Below are 25,055 nucleotides of genomic sequence, written 5' to 3'. Positions count from 1 at the left end.
AGCGAGCCGAGCGCTGTCGTGCGGCATGTGCTGGGCGCGTGTCACGCGGCGCCGACACGGCGCGATACGGACACGGTGGCCACGGTGGGGTTAATGCATATCCATCCTTCGGGTCAGCACAGCTCCCGGACACCGACGGCGCACTCAGCAGCGCGCGGCCCCGGGCCCCGGCCCACAGCCCCGGCCCGCCCCCGCCGCGGCCCGGGCAGCGCCGAGCACCGGCGGCCATGAGGAGGGGCGGGGCCAGCGCGGAGACCCTGCTCCCGCTGGCATGTGCCCCGTGACGCTCCGGCCAATCAGGAGCTGCCACACGGCAGATCCGGATGCGGGGGCCGGACTTCCGGCTGCGGCCCCGGCGCTCCCTCAGCTGCCGCTCCCGGCCCCGCCGCTCCCGGACCCGCCGGACCCGCCGCTCCCGCCGCTATGTCCGCGCCCCGGCCCCCGCAGCCGGCCCTGCCTGCCGCACTGCTGCTATTCCTGCTGCTCGCCCTCTGCGCTCGCGCTTCCGACGTGGTGGAGCTGAGCGATGCCGATTTCGAGAGTGGTCTGGCCGAGCGCCCGGGGCTGGTGCTCGTGGAGTTCTTCGCTCCCTGGTGAGGGGCCGCTGGGGGCGGGGGGCCGGGGGAGGGCCTCGAGGGGCACCCGGCCGGTCTGACTCCCTTCCGTGCCCCTAGGTGCGGACACTGCAAGCGGTTGGCGCCGGAGTACGAGTCGGCCGCGACCCGGCTGAAGGGAATCGTGCCTCTCGTGAAGGTGAGCACGGGCTCCCGCCTTGGGCCAGACGCGGGGGCGGCCGCATTCCTGCTCCGTAGGCCTGACAGACGTCGTTTCTTTGGTGCCTTGGAGCCCTGAAATAATGTGGAGGCCCATCCTGGCAGGGCCGCAGCCGCGCGGCGGGTGTGCGGAGGGTGTGTGAGGGCTCGCCCCAGCCGGGGAAATAGGCCTGCTCGGAGCTGTGAGATGAGCCTGAGAGCGAGCACCGTGCTGCATGTACCCACTGAGGCATGCTGACTAGGAGCTTTCTTTTCTGCACAAAACTCGCAGAGTTTTCTCAAATCAGAGTCTCTCTCTTCCGTTATGGGAAGTGGCATGGACTCTTGGCACCATGGCCTCCTGGTCAGGTCAGCCTGTTTTCTTCAAATGTTATATGAACTTTGGGACTGACAAGGGCTGAGAAATTCCATGTCATTGGTTGCAAGAAACTATCCTTTCTAGTATTCTTTTAGAGTGTAGTCTGGTCGAACTTGAAACTATTTTGTCTTTGCAGTATTTTCTCAAATATTTTTCCAGGCATCTCATTATACCTGTGCTATCTCTTTCCCAGTCTGGGGGGCTGTTGAGCACCAGGCAGTGTGTGACGGATCCCTCTAGTCCCTTATTTGGGATGGGTGTGTTAGGACTGGATCTCAGTGTGAGTAGCAAGGTTTCTTTTCCTTTAGGTTGACTGTACAGCAAACTCCAACACCTGTAACAAATATGGAGTCAGTGGATATCCTACATTAAAGATTTTTCGAGATGGAGAAGAGGCAGGGACCTATGATGGGCCCAGAACAGCAGGTAAGAACTGTTTGGCAGCATCTGGTTTGCTGAGCTGCTGCAGGAGGCAGCGTGTAACAGCCAGGGAGGCAGAGAAGGTTCACACCTACACATACACCCCCCAACCCCTTACTGTCTCCAGAACTCTTTGTGCTGACAAAGCCTGGGATATTTATTTTCCCTTAAAGCTCTCCTCTAAAGGTGCAGGTTTCCACATTAGCTCCTAGTTCCCAGGATGCTAGAAAGCTCCTGTGTGAAGCTGATGGGAGCAGTCCTTCAGTTCACATATTTATTGCATGGGAGATGTGTATGGATTCTGCAGAAACAATTTCTGGTTTACAAACCTTGAAAAATGTCTTGTGGAACTTGGTATTGACCCCTTTAATTATTTTACTAATTTTTCAAGATGGGATTGTCAGCCATCTGAAGAAACAGGCGGGACCTGCTTCGGTGGCTCTCAGTTCTGTGGCTGAGTTTGAGAAGTTCATTGGAGATAAAGATGCTTCTGTCGTGGGTGAGTAGAGGTGGTGAAAGGAGTGGGTTCTGGGAGCTGGTGTACAAAGAGCACAGGCAGTGCCATAGGCTGCAGCAAATGAAATTCCAGATGGACCTGAACAAAACCACTGCTGGTAATGAGAGCAATGAAGCCCTAGAACATGTATCCAGAGGGATTTTAAAATGTTCAGCCTGGGGGATTTTCACAACTTAGTTGGACAAAGCTCTGAGCAACCTACTCTGACTGGGGCTGGTCCTGCTTCAAGCAGGAGATTGGATTTGAGGGCCTTTGGGTATTCTCTCCATTTTTTTTTCTTTTTTTTCCCTTGGCCATCTGGCTTTGTTGGCTCCCCTGGCACCACAGTATATGTTTTCCAAAGGTTGTTGCTTTCTTGGCTGTCTGGCAGACAGCAGGTAGCTTTGGGTTGCTTTGGGTGCTTTAATTGCTCTGGTGGCATCAGAGGGCTCTTGGCATTGGGTGTCTGTGGTTACCTGTGGCAACAGCAGATGGTGCAAATCAGGTGCCATCTTGTAGGTATAACCACATGACTATTAACCAGCATTCCTAAACTTACTGTTATTGAGTGCCTGTGGCTGTTGTTACACAATCACCAGTGGATGTCTGGGTGTTCAGGGGACAGTTGCCCTTGGCTGAATGACCACTTTGGGCTTCTCATGAGTAACTTTTCTACTGCTGGAACAGGGGAGGGGGGTGGTGCAAGGAGGTCCTGAAAAATGGGAGAGAAGCTGTCAAAGGTAAACACCTCAGCATGCCCTGAAGGACTGGATTCAGGATTCATCCAGTGCCTTGTAGAGAGAAATGCTGAGACCTACAGAGGGTCCAGAGCTGGGCTGGTTTGAGGTCACAGTCTGCCTTTCTGCTGCAGGCTTCTTTGGTGATGCATCTGGGGATGCTTACTCGGAGTTCATGAAAGCAGCCAACAGCCTCAGGGATAACTACCGCTTTGCACACACCACCGAGGAGCAGCTGGTGCACAAGTACAAGGAAGATGGAGAGTAAGTTACTTAAGACAAAAATTTCTTCTTATTTAGGCATTTGGAACAAATTCATGGATTCCACTTAAATGGTTTCAGTTTCTAAACATAGCTTAAGGTCTGGTTTCTTCCTGAGCTGACAGTGGTGTTTCTTTTGAATTGAGATAGAAAGGTGTAAATGGTCTCTAAAGTGTTTGTGTCTGCTTCTGGGTGGAAAGTATCTCAACAGAGACATTTTGTTTCCATATTCATTGTTATGGTGAGAGTTTCGTTTCTCATTGTGGCCTGTCTGAATCATGGAGAAGGCTCTGACAGGTACACCTAGTGCACTAGTACCACCAAGAAACTAGACAGTGTTGTTCGAGCTGTGAATGGTGAGCGGGGATTGTCACTGAGAGTGGGTTTTTGCCTCATCTGGCTGCTGTCCTTGGACTCTCAGGGACACTTTGAACTAATTGATAATACCCATTTTTCCGCAGCGGTGTAGTCCTATTCCGTCCTCCACGCCTGACCAACAAGTTTGAGGAGAGCTCTGTCAAGTATCCAGAAGACAAAATCACCAGTGGAAAGATCAAGAAATTCATCCAGGAGAACATGTGAGTGATTCCTCACTAACAAACATGACAGACTGGCCCCAGTTGGCTTTGGCCCTGTCAGAGCTTGTTTTTTCATTGCTGCCACCTCTGCTGCATGTCTTGGCGCTGCTTCCCTTTACGGACACCTTCTTGAAATCCTGATGTGGCTGTTGGCATGCGCTCTCCATATTCTAACCATGATTGTTTAAAAACTCAACCTGTGAGAGCTGTGCTAGCTTTGGCCTTAACTGGGTCAGCTCTAGCCACTGATGTGGCAGGAGATGGAGATTTGACTCAGAAAAACCTGGTACAGGAATGAGCAAAGCGTTTCTTCCTGAGGCCTGATGGATCACTGGCATTTAACTCCTGGGTGGGAAGCCAGTGTGCTGTGTCGAGCCTGTTTGGGGTCATGGACTCTGCTAATACCTCTCTCATTGACAGCTTTGGCATCTGCCCTCACATGACTGAAGACAACAAAGACCTGATCCAGGGCAAGGACTTGCTGGTGGCATACTACGACGTTGACTATGAGAAGAATGCCAAGGGATCCAACTACTGGCGCAACAGGTGAGTGTGGGGGTGAATGGGCCTCGCACTGTGCCTGCCTTGCTGCAGTTCCATAGCTTGGGTGACAATCCTCTGAAATCCTGTGTGATTGCTCTTGGATCCCTGGCCCTTAGGAACCTAGATCTTACCCACAGACTGCCTCACTGCTGTGCTGTGCAGTTCTGCCCTTCGTGCCTGAGGTCATGCAGGTGGAGGATGGAAACACACAACTCTTGCCTCAGTCACCAGACACGAGTCTACTGGTCTGCTTCCCAGCGCCATTTCTGCAGGACTTGGCTCTGAAGAGCACATTGTGCCACTGAATTCCTAGTCCGATGTGTATGTCATCTTGAAGGGTGTTACATCATGTAGAAGAAAATGTTCAAAGAAATAATGCTTTGTGGTTTTGTTTATTTTTTTCCCTCAGAGTTATGATGATTGCAAAGAAGTTCTTGGATGCTGGCCACAAACTGTCTTATGCTGTTGCTAGTCGTAAAACCTTTGGCCACGAGCTCTCTGAGTTTGGTCTGGACAGCAGTGTGGGTGAGGCCCCCGTTGTTGCCATCAGAACTGCCAAAGGAGATAAATATGTCATGCAAGAAGAGTTCTCGTGAGTTCTTGAACTTGATGGTAATGGGTCTGATTTGATGGACTTTGGTCTAGAGGTCTCTGACCAGATGATACTTGTTAGCTTTGAGAAAACAGGAAAGCTGGCTGTTGCAGCTGGAAGAAGCAATTGCTGGGTCAGAATGGCTCCTGCTCATGTGTTTTCCTACTGTTTAGAAAGCTTGCAGTCCTTCCTGTTATATAAAGGGAGAGAATTTCATTCAAGATCCTGACATCCTGGTTAGGAATTAGGGTGCAATAAAGGGCAGAAGAATTCATTGTACCTTTCATTTTGAAAAAAACTTGAAGAATGCTGGAAGGACTAAAACTTTGAATGGGATGTGCATCCATCCTCCTGTCAGAGCCCTTAAGGACATCACTGCACTTGTTCTGGGGTCTACTAAGCCAGCCCCAGACTGGTGCTGTCAGAGATGCAGGTGGCATCTGTTGTGTGGGTGGAAGTAGCTTAAATAAGCCTTGAAAATTTCCCTCTCTCATCCTGTGTGTGTGATGATGGCTGTAACATCACTTTTCTTTCAGCCGTGACGGAAAGGCTCTGGAGAGATTCCTGCAAGATTACTTTGATGGAAACTTGAAAAAATACCTGAAATCAGAGCCTGTCCCTGAAAGCAATGATGGCCCTGTAAAGGTGAGTGCTGCTTATGGCTGCAGAGACACTGCTCAGCAGCAGCTTCCTGTGCCTGTGTGAGTGCTGGGAGTGAGGCATGGTGGCAGCTCAAGAGGCCTCTGTGCTGATAGACAGAGGAATTACTCACTCCCTTGTTCCACTGCAGCTTTATGAGGTGAGGGAGACATGCAGCTTGCAGTTTGGGTTCTGTTTTTTTTTTTCCTCTCAGCATAGTAACTGCTGCTTGGCCCCAGCAGTTACATGCTTTGTGAGTGCAGCAGCATCCAGATTTCCAGGGCTTACACAAAGGCCTGCCCTCTTGGCTTGTGCTCAGTCCTTCATGGCATGGTCTTCCTGTTGGCTGTGACTGCACTATTTTAGGGGTCTCCTTGTTTATCTCATCACTGGGATCTGGTATAATTCCTGCCTTTCACCCTCCCAGGCAATTCTGCCCTAAGTAAGAGCATTCCCTGGCCTGGCTTTCTGATCTGAGCCTTACACAGGAGTGCAAGTCACGGGATTCACAGATGTTTTTGGGGAGATGGGGATGGCCTCAGCCAGTCCTGCTGATTTCTTGCTGGGATTAAAAAGAAAAGGCTTTATCTTCCTGTGAGGACACTGTATGCAGACCTCACTTGGAGGCAGTGCTGGTAACTTATGGCAGGTTTTTACCTGCATGGTGCAGATGAGGAATGTTGTGTTGGTTCTGCTGCTCGCTGTGCGGGTGTGGGAGACCCAGGCTTGGGTGGAGTGTGTGACTTGGAAGGAACTAACTGATGTGAACAACCCTTACAGGTGGTGGTGGCTGAGAACTTTGATGAAATAGTTAATGCACAAGACAAAGATGTCCTGATAGAGTTCTATGCACCGTGGTGCGGCCACTGCAAGAATCTGGAGCCCAAATACAAAGAATTGGGGGAGAAGGTAAGTCTGAGATTCTTGCAAATGTGAATTCGAATTTTGCAGCACTAAATGATCCTGCAGGTTCTTTCTAGCCTCTGTGATAATGGGGTGTAATTGTGCCTTCCTGAGGACTACAAATCTTGGTTTCTTTGCAGAGTGCAGATATCTTGCAGCAGGATCTGTGTTAGCAACCACACTGGTTGATATTTAGTCTCTGTTACTGGCTAGGGCACAGGAATATTCTAGGATTCAGTGACTGGCCTCAACGGCCCGAGTTTCTTTTTGGGTTTTTTCCCTCTGCATGATGATAGTCTCCCATGTAGTGGGGGTTGGTGAAGTGGCATTCCCTATGCACTGTCCTCTGACACCACTGTCTCAGATCATGCTGACTGCTGGGTTCCTGGATTTTGGAATTGGTTACTGATGGGTTCTTTCTACCCACAGCTCAGCAAAGATCCCAATATCATCATTGCCAAAATGGACGCTACAGCCAATGATGTGCCTTCTCCCTATGAAGTCCGAGGGTAGGTGTGACTGCTGTGACACCATGTGTCAGTGCATGAGTCCCTCTCTGTCTGACTTCGGGCACAGCACTGAAGAGCTGAAAGAGCCTCATGGGGGAAGGGTGTGGGGGTTGCCAGGCAATAGCTAGGTGACTGCTGGGCAATGGCTTGATGTGGAGAAATAGAGAGTAAAAACAAAGTACACTGATCTGCCTGGCTTCTCCAGGATTCTAATGTCCTGGCTCTGCCTGGAGGTCTGTCCTGCTGCTTTGGAATCTGCTGAGATTCTGTTCCTGGCAGTGTGAAAACAAATCTGGGCTTGTTGTTCCAAAATCAGTTCAGCTAGCAAACTTGAACCTGTGAGCTCATCCAGATCTGCTGGGCTCTTGAAGGCCACGCCTAGTGCCTCAGAGCCACTGAAACTGTGCCATTTTAAACCAGGGCAGTGTGGGGTGTGAGTACCTTCACTTGGGGCTGGTCTGATAGAAATCAGAGCATCTCAGAAGCTCGTGTGTTTCTTCTCTCTCCAGTTTCCCCACCATCTATTTTGCTCCAGCTGGCAAGAAGCAAAGTCCAAAGAAGTATGAGGTGAGTATTTTGCTGTTCTCGATGCTTTGTAATGAAGTGAAGAGCATCTGGGTGTTCTAATTATACTCAAGCTTCTTTGGAGTTGGGGCTGGCACTGTGTCCTGTTACCCTGGGAACAGACCTGATGGTACCTGCTGGGAGCATTGTACTTGGTGTTGTAGGCCCTGGGGAGAACTCTCCTTGCAATCACCTGGGTCTCCCTCCAGGCACCTGAACTCCCCCCTTCAGGAGAGGGGATGTCCATGGTGGGTACAGCTCCTGCCTGACTGTCATTTGTTTTCTGCAGGGGGGCAGAGAAGTGAATGACTTCATCAGCTACCTGAAGCGGGAGGCAACCAACACTCCCGTGCTGCAGGAGGAAGAGAAATCCAAGAAATCCAAGAAGAAGGTGAAGGAGGATTTGTAAAGTACCTACTTGCCACCTTGTCAGGATGAGCTCTGTGTGAATTGGGGAAGCACTGGTCAGACTGGGGCCAGTTCTGGGCTGTGGAGAGCCAGTGGCCATGCGGGCCGAGGGGCCCCAGCTGCTGTATCTAGTAATGTTTAATTTTCTGCCGTCTCTTAGCTGCACTGTTGTGGGGCTCCCCAGGTTTGTTTTGTGGTTTGGGAGGGGGTGGGGGTACAGTTATTTTCTAATTTTTTTTGTACATTTGGAGAAGTGAAACAATAAAATGACCCCCTTAAGACCAATTGTCCCTGTCCTGAGGGAAGCCATCAGACCTAGCAATGGGATTGTGTTCTTCATAGGCAGCAGCTTCCTGGTGCAAGTTGTTCCCTACAGTGAGCCCTCCTAGTCACTGACTTTAGCTTTTAGCCCATTATCCTCTTTCCTCAGCTGCCTGAACCCCTCCAGAATGTAGCAGCAACAGCTGTCCCAATGTGTTGGGCTTCAGGTGCTGCATGCACACACATTTTGGACTGGGAGCTGGGGTCAGAAGTGCCTTTGCTGTGTGCTGCCCTGGCGAGTTCAGAGGTACGTGGTGCACACTGTGACTGTGGGATTGCAGCAGTGCAGGCACACAGAGCAGGCTGGCAGAGGCTTGCTCGGCAGCAGCAATAAATCAGCTTTGAAGCTGGTGCAGGAGTAGGCAGCTCCACTGACAGCTGACAATTACCCATGTAACACCAAACTAGTGCTGCTTCCTTGGTGGGCAGGACACTGCTCTCCATCAAGCCAAGGAGAGCCAGGGAAGTGGTTCTCATCCTGGCTTTGCTCCCTGCTCTGTGACTGTTGACCTGGTGGCAGCTGAGGCACTGAACACAGGTAAAACTCTTCAGCATGTTTGGCCCATAGCATCACTTCTGGTGCTCAGAGCAGCCTGGGTGAAGTTAGCACAGGCCTGGGGAAACTTCCTGGCGGGATGGACAGAGGATGAGGAAGGGCTATGCTGGTGGCTGCTCACATGTCCCTCACTGTGCTGCAATTGCACTGAAGGTACTGAGCTTCAAGTGAGGAGAAAAAGCTATCTGACAAAGGATTTGTATATTTGCTGCTTGGAAGACATGGCAAACAGGATGGCTACAGACCTTGCTTTCAGTGAGGCTGGCTTGAAGAGCTGGTCCTGTGTAAGGGGGAAGCCACCACCCAAAGTAACACATTCCCCCCCGAGTTGGCTCAGGCCTTAGCAAAATATCAGATCTTTGTTTCTGCCTCTCCTCGTGCAGCCATGGCCCTCCAGGGAGCAGGGAATGGTGCTTCAGAGTAGCTGAAGCAGCTTGCACTGCTTCAAAGACAGGTCTGGATGAGCAAGGGAAAAAACAGCAGCAGTTTGCTTGGGAGGTCCCGCTTCTTGCAGAATCAGGCTTTTGATGCGAGACAGCCTTGGATGGAGATGCTCACAGTGATTCTTCTGCTGGTAGCTGGGATAAGCCAGAGACCCGGGCCTCGGTACCGGAGACGCCCAGCCACGGCATTGCCTGGAACGCGCGCCGGCGGCGGCGTGCGGTCCCGAGGGGCAGGGGCGGGCGGCGGGAGCCCCGTGGCGGGGCTCGCCCTGGGCCAGCTATTTTTGCCGCCGGCCCGGACTAATCCCCTGAGCCGCTTCCCGGCATTAGGTAACGGCGCGGCGACATGCGCTCCGCGGTGTCCCCGGCCCGGGCAACCCCCGGCAGTCGCGGCGCGGCGGGACCGGCGGCGACACGCCCGGTGCGGGCTGGGGGCTGTGGGCACCCGCCGCCGAGCCCCGGGCGGGCCCGGACCGAGGCCAGCAGGTAGCGGCGGGTGGTGAGGAGGGCCGGGGGCGGACATGCCGGGCCCGTCGCCCGGCGGCTCCCCGGAGAGGGAAACAGGGGCCGGCGGGCGGCCGCGGGGGCCTGGCCGGGACCGGCGGGTGCGGTTCCGGCTGCCTCACACCGCCATCGTGGTGCCGTCGGTGCGCGAGGAGGAGCAGCTCTTCTACCGGCGGCTGGAGGCTCTGGCAGTGCCGGGGCCCGGCGGCTTCGGGCCGCTCTTCGCTTCCGACAGTTGGAGCGACTTGACGGGTGAGCGCCGACGGGCGGGCTCAGGGCCAGCCGGGCCGGCGACCCAGGCTAGGACGGCCGGTACCGGGGAGAGTCGAGCAAGGAGTGCCAATTTCGGGACTCCCGGTTCGGCTCTCAGCGCCTCCTCCCCCGCAGAGGACCGGCTGCTGCGGAAGCGCGTGGTGCGAGCCGGGCCGGGCGGGCCGCGGCCGTTGCCGGGCCAGGAGGTTTCGGTGAAGGTGCTGGGCGCGCTGGAGGACGGAGGGCTGGTGGAGCGGGACCCGCGGCTCATCTTCGTGCCAGGTCACGGGGACGTCGTGCAGGTGAGCCCGAATCGGTGCGCGGTTCAGTGCCGTGCGGGCTCAGCGCCGCCCTGGGCTCCGACCCGCCAGCCCCGCCGTGCCCGTCCACAGGCTCTGGAGCTGGGCGTCCCCACCATGCAGCCCGGGGAGGTTTCCTTCTTCCTCGCCGCTTTCCCCTACGCCTACGGCCGCCCGGGCAGGTAGGGCGGGCGGGCAGAGGGAACGAGCAGGCAGGGGGCGGGAGGGCACACGGACTGGGGCGGGTAAGCGAGAGGGACAGGCGAGGACAGGAGGAGCAGAGCCGGTGGGGCCGGCAGGGCAGGGGACCGGGGCGGGCAGGGGTCGCGGGCAGCCGGCGCTGTACCAGCAGGGAGCCCGACGTCCCGCCCGAGGCGCCGCTGCTGTTCGAGGTGACTCTGCTAGAGGTGCGGGACGGGCCCGACCCGCAACCGCTGCCGCCCGCCGTCCGCCTGCGCCTGGGCTCGCAGCGTCGGGAGCGGGGCAACTTCCACTTCGCTCGGGGTGATTTCGCCGCGGCGCTGCGATCGTACCGGCTGTCCCTGCGCGCCCTGGACGGCCCCGCCGCCGGTGAGACCGGACGGGAGGGAGGGCCCCGGGCTGCGAGGCTTGAGCGCTGAGGTCGCCACTCGCCCCGCAGCTCCGCCCGGGCCCGAGGAGGAAGAAGAGCTGCAGGAGCAGCGCGTGAAGTGCCTCAACAACTGCGCGGCTGCCGAGCTGAAGCTGGGGCGGGCAGAGGAGGCGCTGGCGGCCTGCGAGGCGGCCCTGCGGATCTGCCCTGACAACGGTCGGGCGTTGCTCCGGCGCGGGCAGGTGGGACTTGCATCGCCCCGCACCGCCCCGCTCCCCTCGGCCCGGCCGTCCAGCCACCCTCCGCTACTCTCCCCGCAGCTGCTAGCAGAGCAGGGCCGGGAAGCAGAGGCGGCGCTCGTCCTGAGGAGAGCCCTGGAGCTGGACCCAGCCAGCAAGGTGTGGGAGGCGGGGTGCGAGGGCGGGCGGTGGTCCCACAGCACTTGGTACTAGGAGCGACGGGGTGGAAGAGGATCCCGCAGGAGTCGGTGGGTCGGGTGTCCCACCGCAGCCGCCCCTCGTTCGCAGGTGATCCACACCGAGCTCTCACGGCTGGCGAAGCGCCAGAACCCTCCATCCAGCACCGGTCCGCAGAATCCACGCCACGACCCGACGCCACCGCCGAGCCCCGCGTGCGTAGGCGCACTAGGCTGTGCAGGGACGGTTGCCCGTCCCGCACCCACTTGGAGCGGATAGTACTTATAGCCGTCCCTCCCTGTAGATCCCCCGCACCCCCCTCGGCAGAAGGAGCGATCTGAGCAGCCAAGCAGCACCCCAGAGCCTGACCAAGGAGATAGAAGAGCTCTCGTACCGTCCTCCCCACATCGCCCCACGCTCCCTGGGGCGGAGAAGAAACCTGCGGGGGGAGGGCTGCGGGAGGGGCGGGACGGCGCCCGCCCCCCGTCCCGCACCGCTGTCCCCGCGGGCGGTGCTCCCGCACGCCTCATGACGTCACGGCAGGAGGCGGTTCCCCCCGCGCGCATCCTGTCGCGCGGAGGCGGCTGCGGCGCCTGCGCCCAACCTTCCGGTTTTTTCGCCCCCGCCGGCAGAAGGGAGGCCATAGCCCGCGGCCAATCAGGCGGGGCCTTTCCGGAGAGACGGACCAATGGGAGTGCAGCGGGGGACGGATCGGCGCAGTGATTGGCTGTGGCGTCCCTTAAAGCGCGGCGCGGGGCGGGGCGCGGGGGGGTCAGTGCGGGACGTGGCGGTGGAGTGGAGGTGGGAGGGAGCGGCGCCATGACCCGTGAGTTGGGGGGAAAGGAAGGACGGCAAAGGGGGCTGGGGCTCACGAGTGTGGTGGGAGGCTGCTCTGGGACCCAGGAGTGCGGTGGGGTCGGGGTCAGGGGCCATGCCGTGATCCGCCGGCGCGCCGGGACCCGGCCTGGGAACAGTGGTCGGGCCGGGGTGGGGGGGGGGTGCGCCGCGGCCCGTAAGCGCGGCCGGGCTGCGCTGAGGCGGCCGCGCTGTGGCAGGCGGGAACCAGCGCGAACTGGCGCGGCAGAAGAACCTGAAGAAGCAGAGCGACTCGGGCAAGGGCAAGCGGCGGGACGACGGGCTCTCGGCTGCAGCCCGCAAGCAGAGGTGAGCGCCGGGCCGGCCTGCCGGCTTCCCCTGCCCCGCTCCCTGCTCCTGCCCCGCGGCGGTGCCGGCCCCGCCGCCAGCCCCGCCGCGCTCCCCGCAGGGACTCGGAGATCATGCAGCAGAAGCAGAAGAAGGCCGATGAGAAGAAGGAGGGCAACAAGTAACGGGAGGCCGCGCTGGGCTGCCGCCCCAGGGCCGGTCCCGCCGGCAGGATGCCCCGCGCCGCCCCAGACCGGGTCCCGCCGGGACCCCCGGCATCGCCCCGCGCCCTGCGGCGCCGTCCCCTATTAAAGTAGCTGTGGAGCCCTGCACGCTGCGTCTGCTCGTCCGTGCGCCGGGCGGGGGGTGGGCGAGCATGGGTACTGCCGGTGGAGCAATCGCGTCCGCGGAGAGAAGGACCGAGTGCGGCCGTGGCGGAGTCAAGCGGCGGCATCTTGACGGTGAGGAACAAAGGTGGGGTCGGGCCTGGGCGGTCCTTGGGGCAGCACCCGGGGCTCAGCGCGGGGGCTGAGGGCCGAGCGCCCCGGGGCGGGCGGGAGAGCTGGCAGCCTCGAGGAGCGAAGGCGGGCGGCACGGCGCCGGGGCGCAGCCGGGGCTCCGGGCCGGTCGGAGGGCGGCGGTGGAGAGATGGCGGCCGGGCCTGCGCACCGGGGGAGAGCCGCGCTGCGGCACGGCCGGGGCGGGCCCAGCTGTAGCTGCCCGTCCGGCAGCAGCGCGGAGCCGTCCGCCTGGCGACGGGGTCCAGCCCAGTGCTGAGGCCGGCGCCGATCAGCCTTTTCACCTCCCTGCAGGGCCGTAATAGTGGCGTCAGCCTGATCCGGCAGCACGGCGACGGGTCCCGCGGCAGCCTGGGCTCCTCACCGAGCCAGATGCAGCGCCGCCTTCCCCCGCGCTGGTGCCGTCCTTGGCGCTGGTCTCGCAGAACAGGCAGCCCGAGGGCTGGCGCTGGCAGTGGCGGTCGGTGGGGCCCTGAGGAGCTGCTGCTCACCACGGCCAGCTGCTTCTGGTCTGTGTGGACCCTCTCTGCCAGGCCAGGCCGCAGCTCCGTCTTGTTCCCCACCAGCATCACTGGCTGTGACTGCTCGACTGCAGGACAGAAGGGTGCCATGGGGCTCTCTGGGACTGGCCCAGAGGGCCGTGCCAGTGGCTGTGACAGCCTGCCCAGTGGCCTGTGCTTGCAGCAGGCATGAGTAAGGCTTTGTTTCCCCAGAGGACAGTCTGCAGTGCCTGCAGCATGGGGGTCTAGCAGAACCTCCCATCTGGGTCAGGATCTGTGGGGACTTGCAGCAGTGCTACTGACTCGGGGTGTTTCATGGGGCTGGCACCCCCTCCCTCCATCCCCATGGCAGCAGCCTGCGCAGGGCAATGGCACAGGCTCACTTCAGAGTTTTATATAAAAATGTATTGAAGCACATATATACAGTGAATGCACCACGGCAGTGGCAGCCAGGGCAGAGCCCTGCTCCTCCAGTGCACCCAGTGAGGCCAGGGCAACCAGGCTGCGGGCTGAGCACCTGCCACCAGCTGGCTCTGGCCCTTTGGGTGGCGCTGGCTCAGCACAGGGCCAGTATCCCTGGGAGCATCCACCTTCCATGTTCCCCCAGGCCCTCAGGTGCTGCTGTCTCTGGGGACAGGGGGTCAGGGGAGGCCAGGAGGACCAAGCAGGGCTGGGGCACAGGCACAGGGCACAGCAGGGACCAGCCCTGGGTGCAGTTTGTCCTGGCAGGGACTATGTGGAGACATTGATGCGCTGTGGAGCACGTCGGCGCCGCACGATGCGTGGCCCTGTACTGCTGCGTTGGTGCCGTGGGGAGCCATGGAGGCAGAAGGGGCTCAGCAGCAGCCACAGGTAGAGCAGGACACAAGCCCAGCACGAGGACACCTTCACCCAGAAGGTTGACCAGCTGCCATGTGTGAAGGTGGTCTCCAGCACTGCGTTCTCATAGCTGGTGGGAGAGGGCAGGACTGGGTACTCAAAGGATGCCAACACAGGGGGTTCCAGTGCCAGCTGCAGCCAGCAGATCACCCTGTGTCCCAGTGGCCACGTGCCCCTGGGCATGTCCCTTCCATGGGCCCTCCAGCCCTTCTTGCTGCCTCTGGAGCAGTGCAGGTCTGCAGGCACAGAGTCCTGAGCATCCCCAGCAGGTACCAGCTCAGTGATACCATCACAGCCCAGCACAGATGTTTGGAGTGAGAGCAGGGAGGGCTGGGCAGGAGCATAGAGCCCTACCTGAACCAGTTGGTGAGTGTCATCATAACATAGAGCGAGGCAAGGAAGAAGACAAAGTGGAAAGCTGAGTAGCTGTAGACCACCCGGTCCTGCTCATCCTCGATGATGAACTGTCCTCTGGCACTCTCCTCTACTTGCTCACATGTCTGGTCGGTGCCTGGGGGAGTGTGGGGACGTGGCACTCCCAGGCTGGGACACAGGCTCTGCCCACTCTCCCACACAGACACTGCACTCACCTCTCAGCTCCTCCTCCATCTTCTCAGGGCAGCAGAAACAACAGGAAGGTTTCTGCAAGGAGAGAAGAGTGCTGACTGCCCAGCCCCGTGGCCACCATGGCCAGGCTGAGCCCTGCCTGATGCCAGGGCAGGTGGTGTGGGCAGCCCTCTGTGCTTGGCTAGACAGACCTGCCCCTCTCTGGGACTGGGACTGGGACTGGGACAGGGCCTTGAGGTGGTGGGTCTGGAGTGCTCTTAGCAGGAAGACATAGAGCATAGCTGCATCTGTACTCACTTTAAACTCAAAGCTGTAGACTTTGACCATCCAGAGGGGCCCAAAGACCTCAGCGAGGTACGAGGCTTCATTGCTGTGCCCAGGAGAGAGGCAGAAATCATAACACAGGCAGCCATCACCCTGTGCTAGGCTCCCAGCCTGCCCCATGGATTCTCACCAGCCACAGGAGCTCTGCTGTGCTGCCCCTGTCCAACCACCAAAGCCCCACCTGCTCTCGTGCTGCCACCCCTCGGGACACCCCCGGCAGCCCGGCTGTGCCTGGGCAGGGAGCACGCACCATGCAAAGAGCACGCAGGCGTACATGATAGCAGCGCCCAGCACGGCGACGGTGGTGTCCTCTGTCTGCAGCTCATCCTGCCGGAGCCCCGGGAAGCAGACAGTGAGGTTCTGCCCCTTGTACAGCACTGCAGGGAGGTGGAGGTGAGAAGGGCATGCATCATGGCTGGGACTGCTGGTGGTGGACAGGGACACCCACCTGTCTCTGGGGGGCGGCTGGACAGTGCAGAGAAGGTGAGGTACATCACATAGCAACTGATGATTGAGGACTGCAGCAGCCCTGACCGCGGCTGCTCTGCAAGAGTGCAGATAGAGGTGTTACTGGAGTTCCTGGAGTAACGTGAGCCTGTGGGTGGGGCTCTGAGTGGGCCCCGGGCAGTCCCCTCCTGCCACTCGCCCATCCAACACCTTGTGCCAAGGTATAGGAAGGGCCGGTGGGAACCTTGGGGAACTGGGTTCTCCTCCAGTGCCCAAGTGCTGACCCTGAGCTGGGGCCCACAGTCACCACAGGACACAGCCGGCCATGCAGCATGGCAGCCCCCAGCACGCTGTGCTGTGTGGTACTCACTGAGCCGCACACACGGTGTGATGGAGATGAAGGACATGATGCCACAGAGGCTGCCATTGATGGCAAGCAGTGCTTTGTTGAGGTGGCAGGCAGCTGGGTGGGTGTAGAACTTGTAGAGGAAGGAGAAGGCGGCAGAGGCGAGGGTGTAGAAGGCGGCCGTGGCCAGCAGCACAGCCAGATACCAGCGCTTGTCCTGCGCAGCGCCTGTCAGCCTGCGCAAGAGTGGATGAGCAGCAGCAGTGGGCAGGTACCCACCCGGCACCCCAGCAACTCACCAGTTCTTGTTCCAGGTGTGTGCAAAGGCTGTGATCAGCACCAGCTGGATGAGGATGAAGGCAAAGCCCCCACAGACACCTGTGTAGTGCCAGGCTGGGGGAAGAGGGCAGAGGTAGAGATGGCACAGGGCAAGTGGGGGCCAAAAGGAGTACCCAGGGTGCCAGCTCAGATTGGGTGGGGGACACACCTTGGATGAAGTTGTCCTCAGGGATGAAGAAGCTTGCAGCCCAGAGGCCCACCAGCACCAGCAGCTTCAGGAGCCAGAATCTGCAGGGCAGTTAATGTCAGTAGGACAAAGCCCCTGACAGCCCCACCCCAGGACACCCTGTCCCAGCCCCGTGGCCCATCCTTACCCATTGTGGAGCTGCGCACGGCAGTCAGAGCTGGAGCGCACGTTGAGCAGCAGGGCAGCCTGTGCCAGGTGGAAGCAGGCAGTGCCAAAACACACCCGGTACACGGCCGAGGAGCCCACCAGCTGCTCGCAGTCTGTGCCCCCAGGCAGGTGTTGGCACAGCACCCCTGAGAAGGGCACCTGGCAGGCATGGTGGTTGATGGGACAGGGCTGCTGGTGTGTCCACCCACCATCCCCCAGTGCCCTTGGCATCCAGCACATCCAAACTTTCGGTATTGCCACCATTCCCAATACCTTTCTCAGTACCCTGGGACCCCCAGCATGCCAGGCAAATCCTGCATCTCTGGTACCCCTGGCACCCCTTCCGCCTTGGCACCTCCAGCACCCTTGGCACTCCCAGCAGCCCTGTCCCAGTCCCACCATCCCAGTATCCTCAGAATCCCAGTACCCCTGACACCTGTGGCAATTCTGGCGTGCCCAGTGCTCCCCTGGGTGCCCTGACATGCCTGGTACCCCCAGAGCTCATGGTACCCTTGGGACCCCCAATACTCCCGATGCCCTGGGTGTCCCGGTTCCCTCTGTCACCTTCTCCGTGATAGCCTGGGCCACGGTGCGGGACAGCATGAGGCAGCACACAGCAGAGGCCAGGACGTGCAGGAGCGTGTAGAGGATACGCGTGCTCGTGGACACGCGGAGCCCGTGACAGCCGCAGCAGAGCTGGGGAGGGGCACGGTCAGTGGGATCCCAGGGGACCAGCACAGCTCCCCAGCCCGGCCCCGCACACCCTGCCCACCCAGCCTCGCTCCCAGCCCCGCCAGACCCCAAGTCCCACCTGGAAAAGCAGCGGGTGCAGGAGGTGCCCCCGTGCCGCTGTGCCCGCCATGGCCCAGCTCGGCTCTGCTCAGCCCCCGCGGCGTTGATGGGATTAGGGGATTGTCAGCTCGGCCCGCCCTGCCATCTGCTCGCTGTTCCCTCCAGGCAGCCACCCCTGGGGTGCTCAATGGGCACTGTCCAGTGACTCCTGGCCTTGGGCATCCCTGCCCAGAGCCCGAGCCCTCCTTGGGCAGGGCAAGGCCCTGGCAGGTGGCCTGGACATGAGCTTGCAGGTGAGGGGCGCCTGGGGTGTGCACATGATGTCTCCCTGATCCCAGAGCGGTACCTTACAGCTGTGTGGAGGGGCTGGGGGATGCGGAGTTTACAGAAGGGGGGAGCAGCCCCGGGCACAGAGGCACCCAAGGGACACAGGTACCTCGCTGGATAGCAGGACAGCGTGAAGCGCATCCAGGATGTCCCAGGGTCGGCAGGAGCTCGGGACAGGCAACGGGATGCAGGGGGCTCTACGCTGGGGCTGCGGCACCCTTCTTCAGCTGCTCCACCGCCACTCAGCCTTTGTGCCGGCAGAGCCCTGAGACGCGGCGGACGGCAGGGCCGCGGCTGCAGCGGCGAAGACACAGCTCCCCCGTGCCCCCCGCCAGCGCACACAGCGCGGGGCACGGCCCGGCCCGCGGCGTCCCCACGGCGGGGGCGGTGACCTGTGAGCCGTGTGCGCCAAGGGAGCGGCGGGGCGGGCCCGCCGGTGCCCGCGTTAGCGGGGGCCGCGCCGCGGGACAGCCTCCGACGGCAGGGGGAAGCACGGCCACAGCTGGGCCGCCTCTCGCCTCCGGTAGCGCTCGGGGACCCGGCCGGGGCGCCGCTGCGGCTGCCCGGTCCGACCATCCGTGCGGAGGCGGCGGCCATGTCGGGCTGGCTGCCCCGGCAGTCCCGGTGTGCCGCCAGGGGGCACCTTGGGCAGCGGCAGGGCCGCGCCCGCCCGCCCGGCTCCTCGCCTCAGCAGCGCCGGCGGCCCGCTGCTACCGAGCGGCCCGGGAGTGCCGGCACTGCCAGCTCCGAGCTGTGCGGAGCCCCGAGAGCGCCATGGAGCGCTGACGGTGCCCGCTCGGCGGGGCCGGGTCTGGAGACGGCCCCGCCCGCGCTCGGTCCTGGCGGCGCGCGCCGCTCACCGCCCCCGCTGGCGGCGCACGTGACCGGAAGCGGGCCGCGGCGGCGGCGGCATGGCGGCGGAGGGCGATGTGGAGCTGGAGCTGGAGACGGAGCCGAACGGCTCCGGCGGCGGCAACGATGGGGCGGGCGGTCGCGCGGCCGAGAAGCCGCGGAAGCACGATAGCGGCGCGGCGGACCTGGAGCGCGTCACGGACTACGCGGAGGAGAAGGAGATCCAGAGCTCCAACCTGGAGACGGTGCGGCGGCGGGACGGGACCGGGCCAGGGTGGGAGGCCGGGCGCTGCCTGCAGCGGGGCCGAGCCGGGCGCTGCCTGCAGCGGGGCCGAGCCGGGCGCTGACAGCCGCGCCTGCACGCCCGTCCCGGTGCCGCTGCCGGTGGCCGTGCCGCCGGCGTGGCGCTGACCCGCCCGGTGCGGCGCAGCGCGGTGACCGCGCTCGTTCTGGCAGGCTATGTCGGTGATCGGAGACCGAAGGTCCCGGGAGCAGAAAGCCAAGCAGGAGAGGTAACCGTCTGCGCTCGCTCCTGGGCAGTGCCTGTGTTGCAACTTGTCACCACTCGGGACACGACCCAGGCCTCTGCTTCCCCGTGTGACATCCTGGCCCTTCCCCGGCCCCGTCCCAGCCCCACGCTGCTGCGAGGGGTCGCTCCTGCCCACCTCACGGCCGAGGGAGCACCGGGGCAGGGGCCAGCGGGGACTGTTGGTCACCGGAGGTTTGTCCGTCTCTTGTCGTAGGGAGAAAGAACTGGCAAAAGTGACCATCAAGAAGGAGGATCTAGAGCTGATTGTGAGTAGGGGCGGGACCCCAAGCAGGCTGTGACATATCCCAGATTTGGGTGCGAAACTACACCCACGGAGGAGGCCGGGGCACGCCTGCCCTGAGGCCGGTCCAGTGTCCCCATGGGTGGGTGTCCCCCAGGGCCCTGCGGATGCTGTACGGGGCTGTGCCTTTTTTCTGCAGATGACAGAGATGGAAATATCACGGGCTGCAGCAGAGCGCAGCCTGCGCGAGCACATGGGCAACGTGGTGGAGGCTCTCATCACCCTCACCAACTGAGCTGGGAGGCCATGGGCTGCCAGGCACGGGCCTCTTGCCATACCAATAAAGGCACTGGTGGGACTGGGCTGTCTTTGTGGTCTACACAGTGCTGAGCACATGCCCCTGGCCCTGAGTGCATGGTACCCACAGGTGGGGGCCCTGTCACGTGGCATTGTGTTGGCAGTGCCACTGCCCCATGACTAGAGCAGGACAAAGTGACCTGCCTGAGCAGTGAGACATGTTGCTCTTCCCTCTTTTAATCTCTGCCCCTGGGACAGCACTGGCTGCACAGGCCTGAGGCAGGTGACAGCTGATCATGCATGCCCTGCCCAGGCTGGTGCCTCCTCTGCTGCCCCAGCTCACCACAGCTCACAAGGAAGGCACAGAATAGGATGGCCAAGTCTTTAAGAAGAATGGGACCAGAATGTGTAAGAAAATCCAATCTTTAATCAAACCCTCCCACCCCGCACAGGTAGAAAAGCCAAGTCCTGCAGAACCATAGTGAGGAGATAGGGTCACCAATGACCACCTCAAAACAGGGCCCAGACTGACACCCAGGACAGTACAAGCAAGGGGTTGTAGACCAGAGAGGTGCAAAAGTCCTGTAGTTCTTCCAGAAGTGTATGTGCTGGAGCCAGGGGCGGTGCTGCAATGTGCCAGACACTGCAAAGGCTCCATAGTGGCCGCTGCTGGGACATAGTGTGGCCACCAGCGTGGCCAGCACCACAGGCCATCATTCTCCACACTGTGTGGGCAAGGAACCCATTGGGTCTGCTCAGCACAGGGAGTGGGACACCTCGTCTGGGTAGACATGGTACAGGCAGGAAAAGGGCTTGCCACCACAGGAGTCCTGGAACATGTCCCTTCTGGCCCTGCCCAGGCTCTGGCAGCTGGCAGAGCAGCGCCCTCCTGCCAGCGTCAGCCACACCAGACCCTCAAGCCCGTGCTCTTAGGTTGTTTTTCGTTTCTTGGCTGAGGGTCTCTCAAAGACATCCCGCACCCCCGCTGCCTTCTGCTTAAAGAACTTGGTGTTCTGTGCACTCTCCTGGCCCCAGGCAGAGTCAAAGGAGGTGGTGTCCTGGTCCACCAGGTGCGTGTACTTCGTCCGCCCCGAGCGCCCGAAGTTCTTGACCTGGGGAGCAGAGGAATTTGTGAGCAGCTGTTCGGGGGGATGCAGGACCAGCTCCTCCTGCCTGTCCACCCCCTGGCATATGGGCTGGGCACCCTCTGCCAGCATGACACGCACCTGCATGACTTTGGGCAGGATGGTCTTGTTGAAGTGGTCCTCGAGGGTCGGAGCACTGAAGTCCCTCTTGTACACCTCCTCATCCTCATCCTGCAGGAGGACACACCTGCTCAGCCTAAAAGGTTCCAGCAAGTCTTGGCAGCAGTGGGGCAAGCTGCCAGAAGGTCATATTGCTACTCTGCCAGGGCTGCCACAGTACTTGCAGCCCTATTAACTCCTGCTGGAGTGGGGGATGTGAGCGTTGTTCCCCAGGCTGCTTCTCCAGTGGCCCATGCAGAGCTGACTTGGTTCTGGCTGGGTCTGTCAGCCTGAACACCAGCACAGGGACAGCTCTGCAGCTTCAGCTCCATTTCAGCTGGGAACCCCTAACCTGACACACTCTGGTGAGGTCACTCTGGGTCAGCTTCAGCCCCATGCTGCCTCTGAAGGTTGGTTCTTGTCCCAGGGCATCCCCAGCCCCAGGGCACCGTGGGAGAGGGGAGGCTCCCCACAGGGAAAAGGTGGCCCTGCGGTCTCACACCTCCAGCCAGTGCAGCCAGGCCTGGCCCTAAGCACACTCACCATGAAGAAGGCGCCGCGGTGGTAGTACTTCTGCAGGAATTTGTATTTGCCCTTCACTGCCTTGTTGGTGATGACTTTGCCATTGGCCCGGAGCTCAGCACGGCGTTCTTCCTCTGTCAGGTTCCGCATGCGCTCGATCTCTGCCTTCTCCTTCTCCATGCTGGGTGGGAGAAAAGCTCTTGAGACCCTGTGTCCCCACAGCATCTCCTGGGAGAGAGGCTGTCACCAGCTACCACCTGAGAGCTTACACATTTACTGTTAGGGAGCAAAGGCACCCTGAGGGTGGGCAGGAGGAGCTCTGGGCATTCAGTCCAGCTGGGACCCTGCTGCCAAAGGGCAGCCTGAGGAAAAGGTGCTTTAACTGTCTCTGGGCTCTCAGCCTCTGCTCTACCAGACAATACTTACGCTTCCCGTTCTTCGCGGTCTCGTTTGATACGCTTCAGCTCACGGACTTTCCAGGCCTCGTACTCCTCCTCATCATTCTCATCATCTGTATCGAGCGCATCCAGTGCTGCCAGTGAGCGCTTGTTCTCCTCCAGCTCCTTCTTTGCTTCCTCTTCTACAATCTGCAGTGAAGTCCAAGCTAAGCTTGCTGCAGTGACTGCCCCCTCCAGCCTCCAGCCCACCCCTGCACACCTTAAGCGTGTACTTGCGCCGCTCCTCTGCCATCCTCTTTGCCTCCTGCTCCAGCTCCTTCTGCTTCAGAGCTTCTGCTTCTCTCTCCTGCACTGTGATCCGGTCCTTCCTGAGAGCAGGGCCATGACAGCCTTCAGCCCTCCCATGAGCCAGTGCAGTGGCTCAGCCTCTCGCTGGCTCCCACACTGCAGCTGCTTTCAGCCTTTGCCCTCTCCAAGGACAGGTCAAGTCCCGGGGCTCTCCCCTGGGGACTACCACCTACTTTTGCCACCATATGGCCCTTGCCCAACAGCTCTGGTCAGACTCCGCAGCCTGATGCCACAGCAACCCAATGCAACTGATAGGGGGCTGTGGGAGCCAGGATCGCTCCTTGCTCCCTAGCTGTGCCCTGCCAGGCTGTGACCATCCCATCCCACCCCAAGGAGGTGAATAGCTTCCTCACACTGAGAAGAGACCATGGCAGCAAGGTCTTCTTGGGCCCCAGCTTCTGACTACCACGATCCAGGGCCAGCCCGTGCACTTCCATCACCTACTTGCGAATAAAGACTGGTTTGAGACGTGGCTCCATTTCATCTTCGCTGTCTGTGTACTCCTCATACTCGGATTCTGACTCAGACTCTTCTCCAGACCGACCCTCATCTTCCAATTCCATCACTTCCATCTCCTCAGTTTTCCTCTCCTGTGCTCGCTGACGCATCATCCCACGCCGACGCTCAATCTCCTAATGGGGACAAGCACAGAGCAGTCAGGGGCCAGCCATGCTACCACTTCTCTCTCTCCTGTGAAACATATGTCAAGTCTGGACTGTTGGCTTTGAGAAGATGCACCTGCCTCTCTGGATGTGCCGTGGCCACCCCCAGTGTCCTGTTCCATGCCAGAGGATGGTAACCCACCAGCTAAGTCATGGCTAGGTGTGACACTTGTCCAGATACATCGGACAGCCCACATATCCATGCAAAGGGCAGTTCCAGCCTGTGCCCTTCCAGCTTTCCTAGGCCCATTATCTGGCTCTACAATCACACCTCATCATCGATCTCTTCCTCTTCCTCTTCACTGGTGTCCTCCCGTTCCAGGCGCCAAGCTTCTCCCCCCTCCACTTCTGAGTCGCTTTCTCCAACCACTTCAGGTTCCACGATTTTGCGGTGTCTTGCCAGCCTGCAAGAGACCCCAGTTAACACATGGCACTTGGGATGTAAGGGGGCTGCAGGAAAGGGACTGTTCACACATTGCTTCTAGCAAGGCCACGGTAAGCACTGGGACTGCCAAACACAGCCACAACTGATACGTTCCCTCAGGAGGCCACAGTGGCTGGGCACTGGCAGCTCTTCCCTGTCCATGCTTCAAGGAAGAATGGAGTTCCCAATGAGAAGACTATTAGTGGAAACAAAACCAACTGCAGCTCCACGGGAGGCAAACAGCACTCAGTGGTGTTTTTCTGCAGATGACAGAGATGGAAATATCATGGGCAGCAGCGGAGCGCAGCCTGCACGAGCACAGGGGAATGTAGTGGAAGCTCTGATCACCCTGTGTACGCTTTGTGAGACACCATCCCAGAGTACACTTCATGAGACACCATCCTTCTTCACTACCCTGAGCCTCAGCACACTGCACTAATTTCTGTTTTGGTGCCTGTTTTTGATACCCTCCACACAAACACACCTGGACATGGGCTGCGCCTGGCTGACTCCTGGCTGGAAAGCAGCCCCAGGCACAGTGCAGTGTGGACATGAGAAGTCACAAACACTCCTGCACTGCCTGGACAATGTTCCCAGCTCCTGCCCTGTGCAGTTTCTCTCTGTAGCAGAGCTGAGTGCCAGCCCCCGGCCCCAGACAGGCAAAGAGGGCTCAGCTCTTGCCTGACCCAGCACTCACCGCTCCTCCACGTCCTCGGCGATGCGGTTCTGGAGACGCCGGAGCCGGGGGTCGTTGGCCAGTTCCTCCTCCTGTTCCTCGGGCTCGACCTCTTGCTCCTTCGCCTTCTTGATGAATTGGAACTCCTCATCCTCCTCCTCCGAGGATTCCATGGGTGCGTAGTCGGGCCGCTTGCCCGACACATACCGCTTCACCTTCACCTTCTCCATGGACAGCTCGCCTGCGGGCGCCGGGCTGTCAACGGGGGTCTCGGCCCCGCGCCCCCGCCGCCCCAGCCCCGGCCCCGGCCTCGCGCCCATCCGGCCACCCCGCTGAGCCCCGGGCTCCCTGCTCACCCTTCTCATTGCGGACGGGCACGGCGCCCGCCGTGGACTGGATCGGCGGCTGCTTCATGAGGGCGCTGGGGACCGACATGGTGGCGGCGGGCGGAGGCCGGGCCGGGCCGAGCCGAGCCGAACCGAGCGGAGCCGCTGACAACGGCGCCTCAAGCGCTCACCCGGAACCGGAACCTCTGCCACTTCCGCCGCGACCGGGACCGTGCCGGGGCCGGAAGTGACGTTGGTCGGGCCGTTGCCGAGGGGTTGGGGCTCGGAGCCTTCTCCGGTGCCCGCGTTTCGGCCCGACGCGGGGAGTCCCCGGTCCTTTCGCCAACCGCCTTCGGTCGGGAGAGGTTCCGTTCCCTCCCGCACGATGCGAGTTTCCCCCCGAAGGGGCGACAGGGCGAGGCATCGGCCGAGCGGCCATCGGCCGGCGGGGGCACCGGGCAGCGCCGCGATAGCGCGGTGCTGCTCGCCCGGGCGGCGACTCGCCTGGCGCCTCCGGCCGTGTCTGAACGGCGCCGGGACTCTGCAGGCCCGGGCGTCCTTCTGTGCAGGGAGCGTTCCGCGCGGGGCTGGAGCTGAGCCGGCCACTGCTGGAACACCGAGGGCTCAGGGTCACCCGCAGCTCGCTGAGCCGGGGGAACGTCCCCCGGCAAATTCGTGTGCCGGACTGCCCCGCACAGCCGGGGAAAACCGCTGCTCGCTTTGGTGCACAGTGCGGCCGGTGGGTCTGCGCTGTGCCCGCTGCCAGCGCGGCTGCTCGGGGCGGAGCGGGGGCTCGGTGGCCGCGGCCATTGCTGAAGCCGTGCAGCTCCTCCGCCGTCCGCCCTTGCTCCCGACAGCCGGAGCCGGCCGTGGCCCC

At 60.6% G+C, this 25,055-nt stretch overlaps 5 protein-coding genes across 5 annotated transcripts; 3 read left to right on the top strand and 2 right to left on the bottom strand.

Moving 5' to 3' along the window:
• The first annotated feature begins 356 nt into the window (after positions 1-356).
• PDIA3 (protein disulfide isomerase family A member 3) lies at positions 357-8,066 on the top strand. Its single transcript, XM_059858859.1, has 13 exons — positions 357-593; positions 675-753; positions 1,440-1,557; positions 1,943-2,050; positions 2,919-3,048; positions 3,507-3,623; positions 4,044-4,169; positions 4,576-4,758; positions 5,295-5,403; positions 6,178-6,306; positions 6,730-6,809; positions 7,319-7,376; positions 7,663-8,066. The coding sequence occupies exons 1-13, from the start codon at positions 424-426 to the stop codon at positions 7,780-7,782; spliced, it is 1,527 nt and encodes a 508-aa protein (XP_059714842.1). The 5' UTR covers positions 357-423; the 3' UTR covers positions 7,783-8,066.
• Positions 8,067-11,868: 3,802 nt separating this feature from the next.
• SERF2 (small EDRK-rich factor 2) lies at positions 11,869-12,618 on the top strand. Its single transcript, XM_059858863.1, has 3 exons — positions 11,869-11,969; positions 12,199-12,307; positions 12,408-12,618. Exons 1-3 carry the CDS (start codon positions 11,963-11,965, stop codon positions 12,469-12,471), a joined length of 180 nt encoding a protein of 59 aa, XP_059714846.1. The 5' UTR covers positions 11,869-11,962; the 3' UTR covers positions 12,472-12,618.
• Positions 12,619-13,687: 1,069 nt separating this feature from the next.
• SERINC4 (serine incorporator 4) lies at positions 13,688-18,065 on the bottom strand. Its single transcript, XM_059858858.1, is given in 12 exon segments — positions 13,688-14,253; positions 14,538-14,711; positions 14,713-14,825; positions 15,048-15,120; positions 15,325-15,451; positions 15,523-15,618; positions 15,892-16,103; positions 16,167-16,260; positions 16,355-16,434; positions 16,521-16,699; positions 17,105-17,236; positions 17,352-18,065. Coding segments are annotated over 12 exon segments (1,548 nt in total). The 5' UTR covers positions 17,403-18,065; the 3' UTR covers positions 13,688-14,036.
• Positions 18,066-18,537: 472 nt separating this feature from the next.
• On the top strand, positions 18,538-19,639 carry HYPK (huntingtin interacting protein K). Its single transcript, XM_059858862.1, has 4 exons — positions 18,538-18,756; positions 18,968-19,023; positions 19,255-19,306; positions 19,481-19,639. Exons 1-4 carry the CDS (start codon positions 18,571-18,573, stop codon positions 19,574-19,576), a joined length of 390 nt encoding a protein of 129 aa, XP_059714845.1. The 5' UTR covers positions 18,538-18,570; the 3' UTR covers positions 19,577-19,639.
• Positions 19,640-19,985: 346 nt separating this feature from the next.
• On the bottom strand, positions 19,986-24,427 carry MFAP1 (microfibril associated protein 1). Its single transcript, XM_059858860.1, has 9 exons — positions 24,209-24,427; positions 23,874-24,093; positions 23,024-23,156; positions 22,535-22,722; positions 22,002-22,110; positions 21,771-21,931; positions 21,366-21,525; positions 20,805-20,894; positions 19,986-20,690 (listed from the first exon to the last, which is right to left on the bottom strand). The coding sequence occupies exons 1-9, from the start codon at positions 24,285-24,287 to the stop codon at positions 20,508-20,510; spliced, it is 1,323 nt and encodes a 440-aa protein (XP_059714843.1). The 5' UTR covers positions 24,288-24,427; the 3' UTR covers positions 19,986-20,507.
• Between the last annotated feature and the right edge of the window lie 628 nt (positions 24,428-25,055).

This window comes from Haemorhous mexicanus, chromosome 13 (genome assembly GCF_027477595.1).
Source record: "Haemorhous mexicanus isolate bHaeMex1 chromosome 13, bHaeMex1.pri, whole genome shotgun sequence".
NCBI lineage: Eukaryota > Metazoa > Chordata > Aves > Passeriformes > Fringillidae > Haemorhous > Haemorhous mexicanus.
The sequence above is the reverse complement of the archived record's forward strand: the minus strand, read 5'-3'. Positions and strand labels throughout refer to the sequence as shown.

What these genes read in the sequence shown, in the direction of transcription:
- PDIA3 (XM_059858859.1), top strand. Translation starts at nt 424, where the DNA reads ATGTCCGCGCCCCGGCCCCCGCAGCCGGCCCTGCCTGCCGCACTGCTG. An exon ending in GAATCGTGCCTCTCGTGAAG is followed by an intron (nt 754 to 1,439) that starts GTGAGCACGGGC and finishes CTTTTCCTTTAG; the next exon opens with GTTGACTGTACAGCAAACTC. An exon ending in AAGTACAAGGAAGATGGAGA is followed by an intron (nt 3,049 to 3,506) that starts GTAAGTTACTTA and finishes ATTTTTCCGCAG; the next exon opens with CGGTGTAGTCCTATTCCGTC.
- SERF2 (XM_059858863.1), top strand. An exon ending in GCTGCAGCCCGCAAGCAGAG is followed by an intron (nt 12,308 to 12,407) that starts GTGAGCGCCGGG and finishes CGCTCCCCGCAG; the next exon opens with GGACTCGGAGATCATGCAGC.
- HYPK (XM_059858862.1), top strand. Translation starts at nt 18,571, where the DNA reads ATGGCGGCGGAGGGCGATGTGGAGCTGGAGCTGGAGACGGAGCCGAAC. An exon ending in CAGAAAGCCAAGCAGGAGAG is followed by an intron (nt 19,024 to 19,254) that starts GTAACCGTCTGC and finishes CTCTTGTCGTAG; the next exon opens with GGAGAAAGAACTGGCAAAAG. An exon ending in AGGAGGATCTAGAGCTGATT is followed by an intron (nt 19,307 to 19,480) that starts GTGAGTAGGGGC and finishes TTTTTTCTGCAG; the next exon opens with ATGACAGAGATGGAAATATC.
- MFAP1 (XM_059858860.1), bottom strand. Translation starts at nt 24,287, where the DNA reads ATGTCGGTCCCCAGCGCCCTCATGAAGCAGCCGCCGATCCAGTCCACG. An exon ending in ACCGCGGCGCCTTCTTCATG is followed by an intron (nt 20,895 to 21,365) that starts GTGAGTGTGCTT and finishes GTCCTCCTGCAG; the next exon opens with GATGAGGATGAGGAGGTGTA. An exon ending in TCCTGCCCAAAGTCATGCAG is followed by an intron (nt 20,691 to 20,804) that starts GTGCGTGTCATG and finishes TCTGCTCCCCAG; the next exon opens with GTCAAGAACTTCGGGCGCTC.